Here is a 20,556-nt window from a genome sequence, read left to right as displayed (position 1 = left end):
CGTGGTGCATCCGCCAAGCTTGCAAGATGCAAGACAGGTGCAAGGCGAGACAGCTTGATCAAGACAAGAAAAGTGAAGTCAAAAGAGATGGTCATGACTTCAGTTCATTTGTTTCACCTGCATTCGTTCTGTGCCCCTCCTTCCAGAGTTTGTCAGACAGTTCTTGCCGTTCTTTTGCTTCGAGGTTCGAGGTGTTAGTAATGGAATCCAATGCTGTGCTGGACACGTTAGCTACTTTAGCAGGAACTGTGGAGCAGCTGAATGGCTTCACTCGTGATGGAGCAGAAATCCAGGAGATCGGCGACGGCAATTTGAATTTTGTCTACAGAGCGAAGTGGATACTGGATGGGAGACCGTGCAGTGTGGTGGTGAAGCAGGCACCTGCATACATTAAATGTTTGGGTCCAAAATACGCCCTAACGCAGGCTCGACTGCAGGTAGAGTACCATGCTCTACAGCGTTTTCACGAGATCATGCCAGGATCTTGTCCACGGCCGTACTACTTCGATCAAGAACGCTCGCTCATGATCATGGAAGACTTGGGATCGTATGTAGTGATGCGCTCTCAGATCATCTCAGGCATTGTGAATGTGGATGCTGCCTGCGCTGTGGCCAAGTTTGCAGCCGCCATCCATTCCAAGAGCCACAAGCTCTCCACTGGCAGCCGTGACTGGGAAGATTTGTGCGACAACTTCTCCAACGCCGATATGGTGGACATCACGCGACAGTACGTGTTTGTGAGACCGTACGATGCTGAGGACCCGACAAACAAGTCACCGGACGTAGTCAAAGCGCTGTCGCAGGAGATGCGCTCCAGTGCGGCCGTGAAGCGCAATGTCGCTGATCTGACGCGCAAGTTCTTGGAGAACCGTGAGTGCTTGCTGCACGGCGACCTTCACAGTGGCTCCATCATGGTGTGCGGCAGCGAGGCGCGACTCTTTGACGTCGAGTTTGCATGCATTGGTCCAGCGGCATTTGAGATTGGGATGTATACTATCCAATTCTGCGTGTCCTGGTTGGCTCACAAGCATTGTAATCCAGACGTTGACGGTAGCCTCCTTGCAACTCTGGAGGAAGCCACAAGACGTGTGTGGGACACCTACAGGTCGCGCTTCTTTGCTGATGGAGTTGCCGAGGATGCCATTTCGCAGTTCTGGTTAGACGCTGTCGGGTTTGGTGCGTGTGAGGCCACCCGTCGTGTGATTGGAGCTGCTCCTATTCCCGACTTGTCGAATGATGCTTCTCTCCTGGCCGTTCTTAGACTTTGCTATAAGATCTTGTCAGACACTCAATCAGTCAACACCGTGGACAGGTTGATTGAAATGATGAAATCGTTGGCTTGATGCTTTCAGGGTGGCTTTGCTTGACCGCTAACAGAACTCGCCCCCAGCAACACCCATGGCCATGGCCTTGCGTCTTTCACATGGCAGTTTGGGAACGGGACTGAATCTCATTGACACTGAAAATCACTGTTCCCTTGCATGCCTGAATGCTGACAGGTACCAGTCCCGGCACTTCTTGAAGTCATGGTTGTTGTCAGTCCCTGCCATTCACGGAAATATTGTGTCTCGTGTTTGTTGCCATTAATGTATGGTATGGTGCTGCAATCTACCAATATCAGCTACAACAAGAACGTCATCATGAACACCTGGAGTGGTACTACAGTATTTACTGCTCTGAAGCCAAACAACACACACATACCATTCAGTATGATGGATGCACTGAGCCATTTTGTTTACTACTTTTATCATGTGTATACTAAACACGTGTACTTCATCTTGAGTGCTACGGAATGCAGCTATCACCGCTCATGGCCTAACGTCATAGTACATGAAGTATATGTATCATGGTAACAGACTGGCAGGTCATAGTCTGTAGGTAGTTAGGAGACGCATAAAAACTGCCTTGCCCTACTCTGGTAGCAAGGTGACCGCTGGCGTTACTTCTCATATCCTGCTGACTACTTATAATCTTTTGTTTTTAATAGTCAGAGAACTGTCTGTTGAGTTGTTAGAATTATGTAGCTGTCTCTCGATGATATATTTAAAAGAAGGAATTTAGAAAATCACTTTAAAACATGCATGACATTCACCACTTCACAACATAACTGCTACTATTTTGAATCCTTTGAATTTGAAGTTCTCCCAATCGGTCAATCATTTCAAAAAATTATATAGTATTTTCAATTTTTAATCACTTTTAATCATTGTCATAAGTCCCTCGAACTAATGAAGTATGATTATGATGAAATATGAAAGATTCTAATAGAACATATAATACGAATGCTAGGAAAGGAGAAATGGTGAAATTGAGTGAATATTGACTATCCAGAATATGATTGTACTGTATTGATGTGCGTGTGTGTGTGGTCTCCTTTCCAGACGCTTGAAGGCACGCTGCTGCATGTGTAGTTGGCTAGACTACATTGGCTGATTGCAGTAGAGAACGTATTGAGACTACATGTACAATCATGTACTTCGGAGTAGAGCGTGTCATACTGACGGGTACTTTTGATATGAGGTTGATGATGGTTCAGCGTTAGAAGCTAAAGCATATGGGAGAGCACTGGTATGCAGATCAGAGCGTCCCAGTACGTGTAGGTTTGCCCCGTTGCCACTGCCTCTGACGTCTTGGCAGCGGATCATTGCAATCTACCCGAGAGCGTTGGAAGTGTTCGGGCAATGATGGCCTTTCTGCTACATGAGCAAGCTGCGACATAGCTACCACAATCAGTCATGCTCCATGGTATGGGAATGAGAGATGAGTTGCGACACATGTCGGAAGCAAGCCCACCATGGAACTCTTTCAGCACCAGAAAAAATGCGTTGAACGTGCAGACGACTACACAGCAGTTAGGCTATAACTCTTTGTCAAGTGAAGCCCAAGAGCGCTTTGTAGCGTTTGTCTTTTTCATACTGGGCTTAGCTTCTTCTGCTTCCTTCACCAGAGTGTCAATAATATTCGTCAGGGCATGCAGCTCGCGTTCCAATGGCTTGCCCACTGCCTTCCAGCGTAGCCGTCCCATGTGGTCGATCACTAAAACCCAGGCGGGAATACAGTTGGAAACCTACACCAAGGCATACAAACCACAGACAACGGCAAGCGAGACTGAGGGAACAAGAAAGAAACCAGACTACCAGGTGAGTTCCAGTATCAACACAGCAACAGAAAAGCCAACCAATACCCCAACACAGGCCCTGTTGAACCAGGACCAAGAACAAGCACGCTCCCGTTCTCAAAATCACGAGCAGGACCAGCAGGTGCACAATCAATGATCACAGCATGTGCAACTCCTGATATACTGTCAAGTGCTACTCACGCCAGTTATAAATCGGAAGTGAAGGGTGGAGCGCCTAGTCAGAAACACGGTCGTTTCCTGCAATTGCAATACATGAAATCAAAAAGGAGGACAGGAATTTTATATTAGAATACACAGATACGTTGATGAGATGAAACCAATCAGACAACGGCAGCCAATTCTAACTGGAAGTTCTGGGTTGATCAGCTATGGCAACTAATATTACTAGGCCAGCATGGATGTGTCCGGGGAATTTTGTCATGCCTGTACTGGTAACATTTCTTTCTTCTCTGTCTCAGTTCACCACGGTTCACAGAGAATGAGTGGGGCTGTCTTGAGCATATTTTAAATGTGCTCCCTGTGAATATCAAGGTGTGCGTGTTACGAGTTATGTGGGCCGCATGCTCCAAACTAACTGCCCGAATAAGAGAGATGTGAGTGTATTGGCACTACATATTAATACAAGAAGGGCGACATGTACATGTTACATGTACTACAGAACATCATGTCGCTCGTTCAGTGCAATGATGGCATCATGGAAGGACTCCTGCCGTCGACTTACTTTCTTCTCCGGTGGCGTTCTCCTGCGCATAAAGAACTTCATCATTGGCTTGACGATATGGTAGACGGGCTTCTCAAAGCCATACAGCTGCATGCGTGCACACAAGAACGCGAGACTAGTATCAGGACCAGAGAGTCTCAGAGCTAAAGACACGAACTGCGGAGTGCAGGGAGAGGACGCCACTCACCATGAACATCTACACTGAAAACATGTATTTTGCAATAGAGTATGAACTGCCATACTACACGCTTTGCAACACAACAAAGCACATCCTACAAAGGCGCACACAGCAATGTATATGATGGTGCTCTAAGTCATGCTTACATTGATGATCTTGATCTTCTTCATATTGTCACCACATTTCTGCTCCAGGTGATCCATGTAATACGGAACAAATCTCTAACGGCAGGAAAAGCAATAATAAAATACAGCAATGAGTTGCCTAAAACGTACAGGTTTACTGGATTTTGAGAACTCCTCACATGCACGAAACTTCCAAGTACATGTAGTAGTCTACCGGCAGGTTGCAAGTTGAGCCGGAATAATTCTCGTGTATATAGTTATATACTCATTGACTTGATTTCCACAAAGTATGAGAGTATGAGACCGTTATCCTTACCCAAGTGTGTTGATTTCTTCTTCACAAGACACACACCGCTCATGTAAAACTTGACAATAAACAGATCAAAGTACGATTGGTGACAAGAAACTGTCACTACCCATCGCAACTTATACACAACAGCAAATAGCTATAGAGTCAGACGACATGCAGCTTACGCCCAGTGCTCACTCACCCACGCAAAATTCCTGAACGTCACTATGATCACGCACACTTGGCCCTTCAGAAGCTCGTGCATGCGAACACGGTTGTTAAAGCAGTCATGACCGCGGGACAACGGAAACATTGGAGAGTTCTGCAACAAGCCAACAGACAGAGGGGGTAGAGCAGCAACATGAATCCCTAGCAAAACGAATGATCGCACCTCAGACCACACTACTTCGAAGTATACACATATCTCTCTTATCCGGACCTCGAAGCCACGAGCAACTCGGTCTATCGGGCACCCTGTGGGTGAGTTTATGTGGAAATAGTGCAGTTCTTTTGCCAGGCATAGTGGGATGGTCTAAGACCATGGTTGAGAAACAGAGGGTACCAGGTTCAAGTCCTGCTTGGAAGCGGAAGGATTTTCCTAGCCGTGCTGCGACCCACAGTTAATTGGGAACTCGTGGCCTGGCACGAGGGAAACATGGATGCAGCGAATGGGATTTTCGGTCTTTGACCACTTTGCTGGTGGGCTGATCTACTCACCTCCCACCGCTTTAGGAGCTGCATCTGCGCCTTAGATTTTTCAGGGCGGTGGCGTTCCTAAGGATGCTGAAAACTCAGTCTAACCGAGTCTCAAGCGAACCGTGAATTTTTGCCATTTTGTAGAAATAGTGACATCATAATGTATACAGTGAAACCTGTCTAAGGCGACCGCTCAAGGGACGAGAAAAAGTGGTCTTCTTATTCAGGTTCAGTGGGTCATGTGAACATAATTCACTATACATGTAAATGCGACAATATCATTTTGATCAGTGCATCACACTGCACACACCTATGCTACTATCACGATTCATGTGCCTGGGGCCCAGCGGGGGCCTCAGACCTGTCAAGTGTCGTGCATGCACCATGTACATCTATATCTACATTTCCTGCGCTGATGTATAGATCTACCATGGGTGGTGCACAGTGCATGTACATGACACTAGTCTAGTTCCTTTCGTTGTTGTTTTTCATCACTATTAATTTCACGGTCTATTTCTTTTTGCCCGTAGTAGTAGTAGTAGTAGTAGTAGTAGTAGTAGTAGTAGTAGTAGTAGTAGTAGTAGTAGTAGTAGTAGTAGTAGTAGTAGTAGTAGTAGTAGTAGTAGCAAGAGTAGATACACTCAGAAAATCTACTCTTGGTAGTAGGGGCGCAACGTGGTCGTGGGAGGGTGGTCGTTGGTCGCGTTCAGCGAGTGGTCGCCTTATCCGAGCTGTTTTGAATGTGAATGCGTCCGCGACAAGGAAAAGGGGTCGCCATGGTCGAGTGGTCGCCATATCCGAGTGGTCGCCATTACATGTTTTACTGTATATAATATCACGCTGCATCTTTGGCGCTTCCCCATCAAAACGTACGCGATTCAGAGTTACAGACATTCCAAGTGTACGGACAGTGCCCGGTCCCGGACTGCCTGGATAAGAGAGCTATGAGTGCACGGTCGTAGTAATTCAGTGCAGTTACGACATGACGAGAGTACTCCACTTGTTGTAGTAGTAGGTAGAGGGCATGCTATGAGTGCACCAGAGAAAATGATGGTTTGGGCGAGTATCATATCGAATACCTGTACATGGCAGCATTCACTGAGTTCATGTGCTTCAACCACTCAATGTTATCTCTGAAGACTTGCAGAGGATTTCAAGGGTCTTCAAGTGAGTATACTAATGACATACTTCCAACGGCGTGGCTTCGTTAGGTGCTTCCAGGGGTTTGCCCTTGGTTGCTCTCAGCTCTACAGTAGAAACACAGATTTCAGAACACGTTAACATACTTGCAAGTACCACGATCACACGTCACTTAGCAGGGTTCACATGCGTGTTCACAAGCGAACAAACCCAGGAGAAAGATCACAACAGACACCATCTTACGCGCACGTACGTAGGCAAGTTCAACTAAGCATGTACTTGTAGGTAGGTACAACTAAGCATGTAGGCAAGTACAACTACCGGTAAGCATGTAGGGAAGTCCAATGATGATGAATACAGTCTTAGTCTTACTCTTAGATCCATGCTGCTGAAGGTGACAATTACTCCTCTGGTTAGAACAATAACTTGGCGACATGTCACGTGCATACAGTGTTAGGTCTAGCCATGAATGATACCCAATAGCATAAATCGTCATTGTGTACTGTTGCCGACTGGCCTTTGCATTTCCCGCTGTCATGCTTGCGGTCTGTTGTTTCATACATAGCTAGCTAGCTGGCTTTCCAAGCTGCGTCGCGTTATCATGGTTATGTTCTGCTGTACGTGCAGTCTGCGCTGCGTACCGTGCGGGTACGATTTAGTTCCGGTTTAGGTCAAGCAGTAGACCCAGGTGCTCGAAGTCCGTACATGGTATCCTAAGTTCGTACGCCCATAATTTCATGTTCTGTTATTGTATTCGACTCAAATATTTTATGGAGGGGACAGTGTGGTATGTTCTCCTCGCGGACCATTTTTCAGGGATCTACGATCAGCAGAAGTCCCATACCACGGGAGTGGGTTTTCGAGTGTCCATACGAAATACAAATTGGGTTACATTTCATGCAAAAATCAACTTTGCCAAGACCGATTTCGAACGGACACAGCGTCAAACAGACCTTCACTCAATCATCAAGAGCCAGGTTAGAGCTGACAATGGCCAGAGGAGAAGAATTTACAGAGAACCACCAATCCTTGCAGAAAGGTTGACACTCCTGGCATCTCCACCACTGTTTTCCCGCGGTTTTCACAGCGCAGCTGCTTCTTCTCTGAGCCGACTAAAACAGCTTGCATTTCGGCAACAAACTACGCTTTTGCAAGAAATACCGGTGGAGGCACATGCCAAACATATTCCTTCGGTGCTTTCGTCGTAACCGAGGGATTGCAAGTTAGCAATTAGCAGAAATATGTGTGTATTTCGAGTCACCTCTGATCAGTACGGACTTAGAGTACCCTCTGCGACACCAAATTTTGATATGAAAAATGAGCGAACTCCAGAGAAACAGATCGGATCGAAAGATGGCCTGGTTCAATCGAGCCTGGCCTCAAAACAAACTTGGACAAGATACCTTCCATCCACGAGCAGGATTCTGGCAAGTGATCATTGCTAGTGTGAGTTTCAGCTCGGCAAACACACACTGTAAACGTGTACGGACTTCGAGCACCTGGGTCTACTACTACTACTACGAGTAGTTCCGAGATCATGGCTTTTTTTCAGTTCTCTTTTTTTCCTTGTAGACAAATGTAAGCTAAATAAAACGTCTTGGTGGTGTGGCTGCTTGGGTTGGGTCACAGGGGCTTTGCCATCATTCCACTACAGTTTCTGGTGCCGAAACCCGGGACTGCGGGGAGGAACTAAGGATGGCGAAAGCAGAAGGCGCGTTGCGCGCATTTAGTGGCCAGGAGGACTTGGAAGAGTTCTGGCAGAAGTTCCAGGTCGTGGGAAAAATTCAGAAATGGAGCACAGGCAAGGAGCGAATGGCGCATGTGCCTCTGTATCTATCTGGCGATGCCTTTACGGTGTGGAGACAAATGGCTACTGCGGATCAGGAGGACGAGGATAAGGTGAAGGCACGGCTTGAGGAGTCGTTCGCCTGCTCGTCAAGGGAGGCGTACTCCCAGTTTGTGCGACGTCGGAAGCGGGAAGATGAAACTGTTGATGTTTATGCATCTGACTTGCGCCTTTTGTTGACGCGTAGTGGCCACAAGGAAGCAGCAGATGGAAAAGACCCGGTGCTCGTCGAGCAGTTCTTGTCAGGTCTGCCTCGTCGATTTGCAAATCAGCTGCGCCTCAGTGCGGCGGCTAGTGGGGATCCCACGATGACACAGCTGACGAAGCAAGCACGTGCTCTCCTTGCAGTGGCGGATGAGCCTGGTGTCAGCGCGTCTGCCGTAGGACCTGAGCCAGGAGACAGCAGAGTATGCTACCTGTGCGGAGAAACTGGCCACCTGAGGAGGGACTGCCCCAAGAAGAAGAAGGTGCAGTGTTTCAGATGTAAGCGATTTGGTCACATCAAGAGGCACTGTCCTGAGGCCAAATCCGAAGGACAAGTGAGTGGCAGGACTCCTGGTGCAGGTGCCAATGCATTTGCAGTATCACCAGATGTCGCTGCTGCAGAGTGCGAAGATGATGCATGTCTTGCCCTCGTTGCCAGGCGTCGTGGTGGCCTGCCGAAAGTCTTCGTGTCGGTCAATGGAGAGCAGACCAGGCTGAAGGCAGCCATTGACTCTTGCTCGAGTCGCTCCCTAGTGTCTTCTGCTGCGGTGCGTACACTGTCTGTGCCTGTCTGCAAGCCGTCGGGTGAGGACATGATCACGGCTATTAACGGCAACTCACTCGATATCACTGGCACTGTGGAGCTGACTGTCTCCCGTGATGACAACAATGTGTACCTGCCGAAAATCAAGGCCAAGTTTCTGGTAGTTGATTCTCTGGACGTGGTTCGCTCTGACATGCTGATTGGTCTTGATGTGATCTCATCGGCCGGTGGTGTTGCTCTGGAGTATTCAGAGAGTGACGGCCAGCTAACTGGTGCTGTGTTCGGAACGAGGCCAGTCGTGGCTGCAGTCGAGAGTAAGATCAGCAATGAAGAGCACTTGCCACGCCACGTTCAGGTCCGACAGGATGGAGACAAGGTCACGTTGGAGATGAGTGACTGTGAAGTGATGTTCGACCCCGAGAAAGGCTTCTGGGAAGTCACTTGGAAATGGTGCGACGGAGCTGCTCCAAGTTCACCTATCGGTACAGGCATCGGCGAGTATTCCCGCCAAGGATTATCGGATGATCAGGAGGTGAAGTTCGTCACCGAGGTCCAAAACTGGATTGATCAAGGATGGCTAGTTCCTTATGACGAAGGCTCGCACGGCGAGATTGGCGGTGTTTTGCCTCTGCTGGCAGTGTGTCAAGAGCACAAAGTGTCCACTCCGGTCCGCCCCTGTCTGGATTATCGCGCGCTGAACAGTCTCATTGTGTCTCATCCGGGCCTGGATGCACCAGCATGTGAAGAGAAGCTTCGGAAATGGCGCCAGTGCGGCGATGCTATGGATATCCTGGATATTCGGAAGGCCTTCCTGAACGTGCGTGTACAGCCTGCCTTGCAGCGGTTTCAGGTGGTGGCTTGGAAAGGTCAGAAGTTTGTCATGCAGCGCATGGGGTTCGGCCTTTCAATCGCACCAAAAGTCATGGATGCTATTGTCCGGTGGGTTACGAAGGACTTTCCGGCAACTGACAACTATGTGGATGACATCCTGACACCACGCCATCAGACCAAGGAGCTGGCTGCCTCTCTGCAACGGTATGGTCTACCAACGAAGCCGCCTGTGAAGCTTGAGGAGGCGTGCGTGCTTGGCCTGAAGATTGATGCTGAGGGAGACCAGCTGCGATGGGATCGTCGTGACCCGACATCCATTGATATTCCTGCTGTGCTGACGAAGCGTAGCATCTTTCGCTGGTGTGGCGCCCTGACGGCGCATTATCCTGTGTGTCGCTGGCTGCGGCCGATGTCAAGCTGGCTCCGTCGTTTGGCCTGTCTGACTGATGCATGGGATGAGCCGGTTCCAGAAGAGTTGCAGGTGTTGTGTCGTGACGTCATGGCTCGGGTGCTGAAGGAAGACCCAGTTCATGGTGCTTGGAGCGTTCCAAGCGGCGAGGAACACTCCTGGAAGATCTGGTGTGATGCCTCGAGTATCGCCTATGGCGTGGCCCTGGAAGTCGACGGCCGAGTGGTAGAGGACCAATGCTGGCTGAGACTGAAGAACGACACTCGCCACATCAACCTATCAGAGCTCGAGGCGGTCATCAAGGGCCTGAGTTTGGCGGTTGAGTGGAATGTGCGCAAGGTGAAGGTCTTGACCGACTCCAAGACCGTTCATGGCTGGCTGAGCTCGCTTTTCGGCCACTTGAAGCGAATCAAAGTCAGTGGGCTGAACAAGGTGGTGGTTCACCGGCGACTCCAAATCATCGATGACTTGATCAAAGCGGCTGACCTCAGCGTTGATCTGGAGTGGGTTCCATCTGCCAGCAACAAGGCAGACGAGCTGACTAGAGTTCCTGAGAAGCTCGTCCAGTACTGGAAAGGTCAGTCAGGCGTCGGCGAGTTTGACGTCGGCGTGTCTGGTGCCTGCATCAATCCATCTGCTCTTGGCCCTGTGTCGCTCCAAGAGATAGCCAGCGAACAGGAAAGTGATGCGGCCATCACAGCGGTGATTGCAGCGAAGACAGCTGAACAGGAAGTTGTCGCTGCTGGCTACAAGAAGATCCAGAATCAACTCTGTGTTGCCGACGGTGTCCTGATGAGGAGCTTCAAGGTGCCGACTGGTGAAGAAGAAGTCGTTCCAGTAGTCCCAGAGTCTCTGGAGGAGAGAGTGTTGCGCGCAGCCCATCTTCAGACTGGACACGCCGGTTGGGAGGGAACCTGGCGGTTTCTGCAATGCCGGTGCTTCTTTCCCTCAATGGCAGCAAAGTGCCAGGACTTTGTTGGCAAGTGTCAGGCCTGTGCTGTTGCCAGTCCGCAGCGTGGCGAGAGTGTTCCAGCTACGAGGTCTGCCATGCCATCTGGTCCGTGGAACACCGTGTTCATCGACACCATGGAGCTCGGCGGCAGTCGTGATGGCAGGTTCCACTGCGTCCTGGTGTGTGTGGACGCATTTACCAAATGGACTGAAGTCGTTCCGTTGCCCCGGCACGATGCACGAAGTGTTGCTGATGCCTTTCTGTCCATCTGTGCCCGGTGGGGCCCACCAGAGATTGTGCGCTGCGACAACGGCACCGAGTTTGTCAACGCTATCATGTCGGCTTTGTTTGCGGCGTTTGGAGTTCGAGTGCAGCATGGTGCAGTTCGTCACCCGCAGAGTCAAGGCACGGTAGAGAGGTTCAATCGTACGCTCCTCACTTTGATTCGGAAGGTGTTGGAGGAAGAGGATGATTGGAAAGCGGCTCTTGATCTGCTGCTATTCAAGTACCGTGTACGCCCGCATAGTGTCACTCGAATCAGCCCGGCCGAGGCGATGTATGGCTGGAAGCCGAAGCGCCTGGTGGTGGAGAAGTCCGGCAGCGAGCTATCTGAGAGCGCTTGGGTGGACAAGCTGAAGATGCAGACGGCCCGGGTGTGGGATTATTTAGACGGCCAGTTATCGCAAGCTGACTCCATCGATGAATCGAGATCTCGTGTCGCCTGTCCCTATCAGCCCGGAGATCCAGTACTGTTGCGACGCCAGGACCGACGGCAGAAGCGCCAGCCTCCCTACGAGCGTGGTTGGGTGGTCGAGGCAGTGGTGGCATCCTCAACGGTCGTCGTTGCGCACGGTCGCGGTGGCACGAAGATCGTGAATGTTGATCTGTTGAAGATGGATCCAGGCGAGGCTGAGTCAGAGTCAACGGAAGTCGACCAGGTGGAGGCCAGTTCTAGCAGCAATGGCGAACTGCCCATTGCCTTTGACCTGCCGATTGCTGAAGATGATCAGCCAGTTGGACGAAGCCTCCGGAATCGAGATACATTGAGAGCCCCAAGGAGGTATGCTCCGTGAGTGTGGAGCTGATGGTGTGCAGTAGTTCATTTGTTCTGTGGTTCTATTATTCTAGGTTGTTTCCTAAATGCTATAGGTTTTTCCTTTCACAGCGTTTCGAGTGTATTCCGGTCCTTGCTCGTAAAGAGACTTGTCACCTGGTGGAGGTGTGATGATGAATACAGTCTTAGTCTTACTCTTAGATCCATGCTGCTGAAGGTGACAATTACTCCTCTGGTTAGAACAATAACTTGGCGACATGTCACGTGCATACAGTGTTAGGTCTAGCCATGAATGATACCCAATAGCATAAATCGTCATTGTGTACTGTTGCCGACTGGCCTTTGCATTTCCCGCTGTCATGCTTGCGGTCTGTTGTTTCATACATAGCTAGCTAGCTGGCTTTCCAAGCTGCGTCGCGTTATCATGGTTATGTTCTGCTGTACGTGCAGTCTGCGCTGCGTACCGTGCGGGTACGATTTAGTTCCGGTTTAGGTCAAGCAGTACTACTACTACTACGAGTAGTTCCGAGATCATGGCTTTTTTTCAGTTCTCTTTTTTTCCTTGTAGACAAATGTAAGCTAAATAAAACGTCTTGGTGGTGTGGCTGCTTGGGTTGGGTCACAGGGGCTTTGCCATCATTCCACTACACCAACTAAGCATGTAGGCAAATGCACCAGGGTCAGGCGTTGACTTACGGGCCAAATCTCCAGGACCTGAGGCGATCAAGTCCTTCATCCTGGAGTAACAACATAAAAGCACAAAAAGGTAATTCCCCTAATATGCACGAGAGAAGAGATCACTCATTATGTACAGAAAACACTGGCCGGGGCAGATCGCAAGAGTTGGGCACTGCCCAACTTTGCTGGCTGTCCCTTGCGACATTTTACCGTATGATTTTGTTACGACTGCACTGGTTCACATACTCGCAATGCGCCGGGAGTGGTTGCAAGAGGCTCAGCGCCGGTGACTCCCGACCGGCGATATGTGAACCAACCCTTAACAGCAACAGTAACAATGACTATAACTCAAACGACACACCTCCAACGACAATAACGACAGCGACACCAACCGAAACGTACGCAAATTTCCTGAACTTTGCTTTCTCGGCTTGCTGCTCCTCTCTTTCCTTGCGCCAGTCTACAAACCAATCCAATAAAGATGAGCTGCTGGCAAACCTGGATTGCACCAGCGACACAGGCCCAGTTTGTGGCGATGAGGATGTCGGGCACGCCGAGGTACGGCGGCAAGTGTTGCCAACTGCCTGTGGCAGTCTGGCATTAGACAGGGCAGAGTATGATCGGCAGTTGGTCACAGGGAGAATGGAGGCCGGCCGCATTACTCTACCCGCTGGCAGCATGGGCAGCCTACAGCATGCGAAAGCCATTCTGCATTGGAGCAACAGCACAAACGGTCAAACATACACAATGTCATCATTTTCGCAAAAAAATCAAGGCGGGCGGTTTTAGTTTCATTTCTTTTAGGGGTGAAACAATTATACCGAATATTCGAATACTCGTTTGGAATTTTCAAATATAATCGTACTCGGAATAAATCAGAGTACACGCTCATACATGGTACATGCATTTACTACAGAAGTCTGCAGTTTCAGAGCAGCAGTCAGCAGATATTGATGTACAGAGTGTGTGGTGAGCATTTGTGTACACGATTAGAGAGAGCCCAAATGACCCACCAACCAATACACCCGAGAAAAGAACTGCCAATCTGTTCAATCAGGGTTGTATCATGTGATTTTTGAGGCGGTTGGTGTGTGATTTTTAGGCTATCAAGAATACTCGAATACTCGAATATTCGATCGGAGAAAATCAGAGTACTCGAACTCGGGATCTCAGTGCCAACTTTCATCCCTAATTTCTTTTTGAACTGGGGCCATGGGGACCAAGAATTATAAAGCAGACCTCTGGTATGTCAATCCTAACCTTGCGCAGGGATGTTAAAAGGCACGCATGCACAGTCAGTCCTATACAAAATTAATTCCTTAGAAAATGAGCGGCCCTCAAACGAGAGGCAGATGGGGAAGATCTTCAGTGAACTTCCATGTACTGGTCCTCCCTCATTATAATGAGTCCGGTCGGTGTATATATTAAGCCTCTTTTAGTAGTACAATCTGAAACCCTCGACGAAGCGTGGTCTATACACTTGTTTACCGATCCGGTCACAGCATTATCTGTTGGTACAAAAACTAGTTCGTTAGTATGACCGTCAGTCCATGTCCCTGGTGACCCACACCCCTAGTATGATAATATGGTCCATGCAGGAACAAGATCAGGCCAGATTATCAAGAAGAAAGACACAACATAATATTGGACCTTTTGCATGCAAAGAACAGCCGTGTCGGCGATTCGTCAATTATTTTATGGTGAGAAGTTTTTTTAAATATTTTTATGACATTGTTGTATTGAGGGTGTCTCATGCGAGTGTGAATCAGTGTTTCTTGCATCTTTAGATACAACTCTTGTTACGAGATAAGTCTCATTATAAAATAACATAATTTGACGGCCTATTTGATGGCCTGTTCAATACTCTCTTCAGACTTCAATTCATTCAATTCGTTTTTTTGCAGTGCCGATTGGCAGTGGATGTGGTTGTGTAGCATGATGAGAATTGAGATGCATGAACACTCTTTTTTTTACTACAAAGTCTCTTCCCAGATCACATGAAAGAAGAACACTGTCGAGCCTGCTGCTGCGATGATTTCATTTAAGTTGACATATTTTCCACAGAAAAATCTAAATCTAAGACATAATAATTATTATCACTTACGTGATATCCAGATTTGATTCCTTATATCTACAGAGCACTTCCTTCTAAGGTACCGGCCTACATGAAATGGGTGTTGTGTCTTCTCACTGACACCATGGGGGGGGGGGGGCATGGGCACACAGCTCACATCAGTACCACGATCGCACGACCTTTCGTAGGTCTATGCTGGCGCACTTCCAAAAAATAATTGGTACACTTCCCAAACAGTTTTCAAACAGTCCAGACCAAAGTCATGCATGATGATCTCTGTGCATGTGGTGTAACCATGAACCAGAGATTCGCTGTGGATTCTCATTGATTTTGTATTCAACGCTTTGCTTTTTTTGCGTTTCTCTCAATAAACAATCAGGGAGTCGTCAAATATTTGACGACTCCCTGTAAAAATAATTTTTACATCACAGTCATGTTTTTTTGGCAAGATCAAGAACATAATCATTTTCAATTTTTTGGATTGAGGATACTCGAAGCTAGCTATTGTAATTGTTGCAGCCAGTAACGAAACTGCTTTTGTATTTTGTTCTGGCCAAGAAGCGATATACATGACTGTATCGGTATAAGGTTTCCTGGTAGATGTTCTAGCGCCGAAGTGATTTGGTATTTCAATGGTCACTCCTCCACCTCTACGATACTACTAGTACATGCGGTTGACCTGTGCTGGGTATTTTTGGCCATTTCAGTCTCGTTCCTATAATACCAACCTCATCCAGATTTAATTTATGACAAAGTAAAGCGTGTGTGTGTGACGGTGAGGCATGAAGCTAACGCAAGAGGTGTTGAGGTCGTTCACCGTTGCGAAGGTTTTTAGAGAGAACAACGATCGTGTAAATTCTCTTAGCTACTCAGCCAATGGGGAGCTGCTCATTTCGAGTAGCGATGACGACTCTATTGTAGTTTATGATTGCCAGAGCGGCGTGCAGAAGAACACACAGAACAGCAAGAAGTATGGTTGTGACCTTGTCAAGTACACACATGCCGCCAATGCTGTTCTGCATGCATCCACCAAGGTTGGTCCGTGTGTGTGTGTGTGTGTGTGTGTGTGTGTGTGTGTGTGTGTGTATGTGTGTGTGTGTGTGTGTGGTGTGTGTAAGAGAAAATCGGTGGGTGCACATCCAGTGCACTTGCAGATTTGCGTGCTTCTCTTGCGATGGGCGTACATGTATACATTACATGGTACATGGTGTGTGTGCCTGATTGTACGCCACACATGCAAGCACACACGTATATACTGTTGCATGCCATCTGTGTGTGTGTGTGTGTGTGTGTGTGTGTTCATGTATAGCAGCTAGGCCATACACCGACACACACACGTGCACATGCATGTGCACAGTTTTACATCAGGCTACTGTACTACCAAGAGTACATAACCCCCCCCCCCCCCCCCCCCCCAGAGTGTGCAACGCCTGATCCAGCTCTGCAAAGGGTCTTGGTCGAGCGTCGTTGGATCTTCTGATGGCATGCGTACACTCCACACCAGCGCAAGGCCAGTCTCGAGGCAGGGCACCGTTATTTTTGGATCAGAGAATCCCCACGACTCCCCGGGTTCCCCTCAGATGTGTACGGTATTATGACATCAGAAGATCTGATTACGCTCGACGAAGACCCTATGCAGAGCTGGATCAGGCATTGCACACTCTGGGGGGGGGGTATGTACTCTTGCTACTGCACTCTACAGTAGGCTCCAGTGGTATTGTACTCTCACTATCAGTACAATTTATTGGAAAACGGCTTTGAAATCTGGCCATACTTAGATACATGCTGGCATCATACACGTATGGTAACGGCGTTTCATGCGGATGCACTGCATCTCTGACCTGTTCTGGGTCGGAAACCGGACAGTTATGATGTTGTTGGTCGTGTGCTATTACCTGGCTTGTCTTCAGCACACCTACTGTATACATGTATGCTTCACGTATTTATGAGGCTCGCTTTGCCCTTGGTGTGTCATGGATTAGTGTTCCAACGTGCATGACATCAACATTTCGAGACTTTTCAAGCTATTATGAGTGTAGTCGGTGTGCATCTGTTCAATAGTTCTGTGCTCCCTCGGTTGTCTAAGCATATGTTTGTGATCGCCGAACTGGACTCCCTCTAGTCTTGGGGGAATGTCCCTACTGTGTTCATGTGTATGGTTTACAACAACTTTACATTTACTTCTTACTTTCCTTTTGCAGGTTGATGATCAAATCCGCTATCTTTCACTGCATGACATGAAGTACTTGCGGTATTTCGGCGGGCATACACGGCGAGTTGTAGCCTTGGATATGTCGCCCATAGATGATACGTTCATTTCAGGCTCCCTGGACCGGACAGTTCGATTATGGGATCTTCGGTCACAGTCGTGTCAAGGTATGTCGTGTGTGTTTGGTTTGCAGTGCGCTTTCAACAAGCTACTTTTATGTCCGCTACTGGGCAGGGTTTGACTTGATGTGTACTATATTAGCTTATGACATTCTCCTGCGTTTAGCATTGAGCAAATTTGGCCGTTAACATGAGCTCTTCAGGTTTGTGACATTGAGCATCACGGCGACTGTTGTGAACTTATGGTGTTCTGCAGGCTTGATGTCTCTCTCTGGACGGCCGGTCGCGGCATTCGATCCGGAAGGTCTCGTGTTTGCCGCCGGTATTGACTCGCAGCATGTGAAGCTTTACGATCTGCGCAGTTACGACAAGGGACCGTTCAGCACCTTTCCCAACGTGAATCGTCAGCTGGGTAACACCGGGGACTGGCAGGTATATACTACTAGATAAGAAGAGAAGCTGTACTTGTACTTGTCCGAGCTGTTATTTCTCTTCGCCGTCCTCTCGTGGCAACTGTAGAACATGTGTTCGGGCATGTATTGCATGAATGGACTAGTACGTTTAATTCGCTGCAATATGACGCTATTTAAAGCGCTATACTTCGCGAGGCCCGTATGCCTCCATGCTATCGCAGGATTTGTTGATAATATGCCGTCTTTCTTTGGCCGTCTTGACCCTCTGTGTGTGTTTAGCTGCTGAAGTTCTCACCTGATGGCAAGCAGATTGCAATCACATCTGCGCAGGGTATTGTTCTACTCTTGGATGCGTTCTCCGGACAGGAGCTGTACACGTTCCGCATTGCGCCGCCAGCCAATACAAGCAGTGCAAGTGGCATTCGACCTAGCATCCTCATTGATGCCACATTCACTCCTGACTCAAAGTTCCTCATTGTTGGTAAGTCAGTGCGTCGGAGTGTGTATGGGGTGGGTGGTGCCGCGTGTTGTATCATTACTATCAAGTATTCAAATTCAAGCTTGTATTCGAAACAGGGTTGTGTATGAGACAGGCTTTTATGATACAAAACAATACTGTACATGTATTTCCGGAGGGGTTTATTAACTTTCTTTTGTATAACACATTCATTGCACTTGCAAGCTTGCTACTCTTACGTAAAATGAATTTTTTCACAACAGGGTGTTGCTTGTTAGATCATGTGTTGGAATAGAACAGTTACGAAAAGACCCTGTTCATATGGTGAAGTAAAATAAAGAAACAACACCACCACCAACAACAACAACCCAACCGTGCATCCGGTGGTGGTGGTGTAGTCAATTTTCGCAGAATTTATAATTTTGAACTTTTCAATTTTTTGTAGCATGGAAAAATGTGGGCACAAGTTATGTGATCGAGTCCACCAACCAAATCCGATTTTGAACAGTCAGACATGCACAATCTAGCACAAAACTGACAAGGACTTGAAGGAGTACTGAGACATTCCAAGGCATGAAACGTTGTTGTTGTTTGAAATATTTTATTCTCACGTTGTTGTTGTTGTTGTTGTTGTTGTTGTTGTTGTTGTTGTTGTTGTTGTTGTTGCTAACACTGGTTGTAGGTGCTGGTGATGGCCACATCCATCTCTTCAATACAAAGACAGGTGCCTTGCTGAACCAGCTGGAGGGCCCGCATCCTACTGCATGCCGGTGCGTGGCTTTTAATCCCAAGTACATGATGTTGGCTAGTGCTTGCTCGGTGATGGCTTTCTGGATTCCAGATCTGAACAGCCCAGCGGTCGAACCTATGTGAGAGCATATTGCTTGGGCAACTCGATGCAACCTCTGCTACTGCTGGCTGTTGTCAGAATCGCACTTGACTGTACATTCTCTTCTCTTTTTTTAGCCGTCGTATATACTCCAACGAACCTGACCCGTTGCGTTCTTCCGCTCTGTCCGGAATATTGCATATGCCATTATAATGCTGTGTTTATCCTCGCATGCTATGCTGGCTGTTGACATGAACCCTAGCCTCAGCTCCCTACTGCTGGACAGTGTACACGATCATGTACAGCTGCTAGACCGAAATCCTGAAACCCAGCTTGCTTTCTCTCTCTCTCTCTCTCTCTCTCTCTCTCTCTCTCTCTCTCTCTCTCTCTCCATTGTACATATACTTGCGAGTGCTTGTAAATCTGCTGACGTTGTTTTATTTGTCAATGTACATAGTATTACGATGCGTAATTTGTTTTTGTCTGATTTCTCATACTTTTCTATCTTCCTGTACAGCTCTGGTCTAGCTGCTGCTGCAGAGGCATAATTTTTGATTTTGATTGTGAATGGTTTCCCTGTTGCTACTTTAGTTGGAAAAAATTAGAATTTATAATTTCACACTGTGTCTCCCGCTGTAAGGCGCTGCACCTGCGGCTGGTTTTACCGGGTGACAGCGGCCGTAGTGAGTTCCCTCGGGAACGGACACGATGATATTATTTTACTCTTTTTTCCTGTGTCTCGGGTGCATGGTGCTACTGTATGTACTGTGTCGTGGTTCGAAAATGGTTATGGCATGGTTTTGTGTCAAATATTACTCACCATCCGAAATACACCGGGCAGGTTTTGTCCTGACACCTGTATGTATGCGACTGCAGAACTTACACACTCACTGTGTCATTACCAACACGAAATTAAAAGGTGCCGGGCAAAGTACATAGATCATGGGTATCTTGAACCCCCCTCCTCTTGGCTGTTACCGAGACAAGCATTTCTTACTGTTTCCTCGTTGTTTTTTCCTTTTTGTTATTTGTTTGCTTCAATTTCAAATTTGGCCTTTTACAGACAATTTCAAAGTATTAACCTAAGAAATTAGACAGCCTGACTACTAACTAATAATACTTAGTCTTTCTCTGAAAGGTAGTGAAACTCAACACTTGCATGCTGCATTTCGCATCTGGCTTGCGACTTGCAAATGTTGAGTTTCGAAGAGAAAAGAGCAGTATAAGCAGGCGCATGGCCTAATTTCCTAAGTAATAATTGTTTGTTTTTATGATTCTTGGTTTCTTCACTCAGTTTGGTCAGTACAGGGCAGTTGCCGGTATTATTATTTCTTTGGTGCAATTCCGAGCAAGCACCTCCGCGTGTCACATAGCCTGCTATGCGTTTTGCGGCCAGGAGTCCATAAACACCAAGGTTACAGACTCTGTTGATTTCATGACAAAAACCACTCTGGGGTCGGGTTGGACTTTGCCAAGCAGCACTCAGGAGCAATACAACTTCAACGGCGGGCAATGAGCCAAACCACAAGCAGCAACTATAACCAATGGATTGCTCCTGCCTACTCCGATCTTGGATCACGTCATAAGATCCGGAACTTCTCCAGTGACGATCCGAACATGTGCACAATCTCTTCTTCCCTCCCCTGCTT

At 47.9% G+C, this 20,556-nt stretch overlaps 3 protein-coding genes across 3 annotated transcripts; 2 read left to right on the top strand and 1 right to left on the bottom strand.

Moving 5' to 3' along the window:
* Positions 1–44: 44 nt before the first annotated feature.
* Positions 45–2,125, top strand: LOC135805390 (methylthioribose kinase-like). Its single transcript, XM_065319418.1, has one exon. It carries the CDS (start codon positions 201–203, stop codon positions 1,341–1,343), a length of 1,143 nt encoding a protein of 380 aa, XP_065175490.1. The 5' UTR covers positions 45–200; the 3' UTR covers positions 1,344–2,125.
* Positions 2,126–2,156: 31 nt separating this feature from the next.
* LOC135805391 (uncharacterized) lies at positions 2,157–15,131 on the bottom strand. The gene is made up of 9 exons (XM_065319419.1): positions 14,911–15,131; positions 13,209–13,514; positions 12,825–12,865; positions 6,337–6,395; positions 4,655–4,774; positions 4,185–4,259; positions 3,861–3,947; positions 3,320–3,376; positions 2,157–3,067 (listed from the first exon to the last, which is right to left on the bottom strand). The coding sequence occupies exons 2-9, from the start codon at positions 13,511–13,513 to the stop codon at positions 2,858–2,860; spliced, it is 954 nt and encodes a 317-aa protein (XP_065175491.1). The 5' UTR covers position 13,514; positions 14,911–15,131; the 3' UTR covers positions 2,157–2,857.
* A 220-nt stretch (positions 15,132–15,351) lies between these two features.
* On the top strand, positions 15,352–19,526 carry LOC135805389 (WD repeat-containing protein 82-like). Its single transcript, XM_065319417.1, has 5 exons — positions 15,352–15,914; positions 17,082–17,256; positions 17,465–17,640; positions 17,901–18,102; positions 18,761–19,526. Exons 1-5 carry the CDS (start codon positions 15,663–15,665, stop codon positions 18,949–18,951), a joined length of 996 nt encoding a protein of 331 aa, XP_065175489.1. The 5' UTR covers positions 15,352–15,662; the 3' UTR covers positions 18,952–19,526.
* Positions 19,527–20,556: the final 1,030 nt, after the last annotated feature.

The sequence above is a fragment of the Sycon ciliatum genome, chromosome 1, assembly GCF_964019385.1.
Source record: "Sycon ciliatum chromosome 1, ocSycCili1.1, whole genome shotgun sequence".
NCBI lineage: Eukaryota > Metazoa > Porifera > Calcarea > Leucosolenida > Sycettidae > Sycon > Sycon ciliatum.
This window is presented reverse-complemented; position numbering and strand designations above follow the sequence as displayed.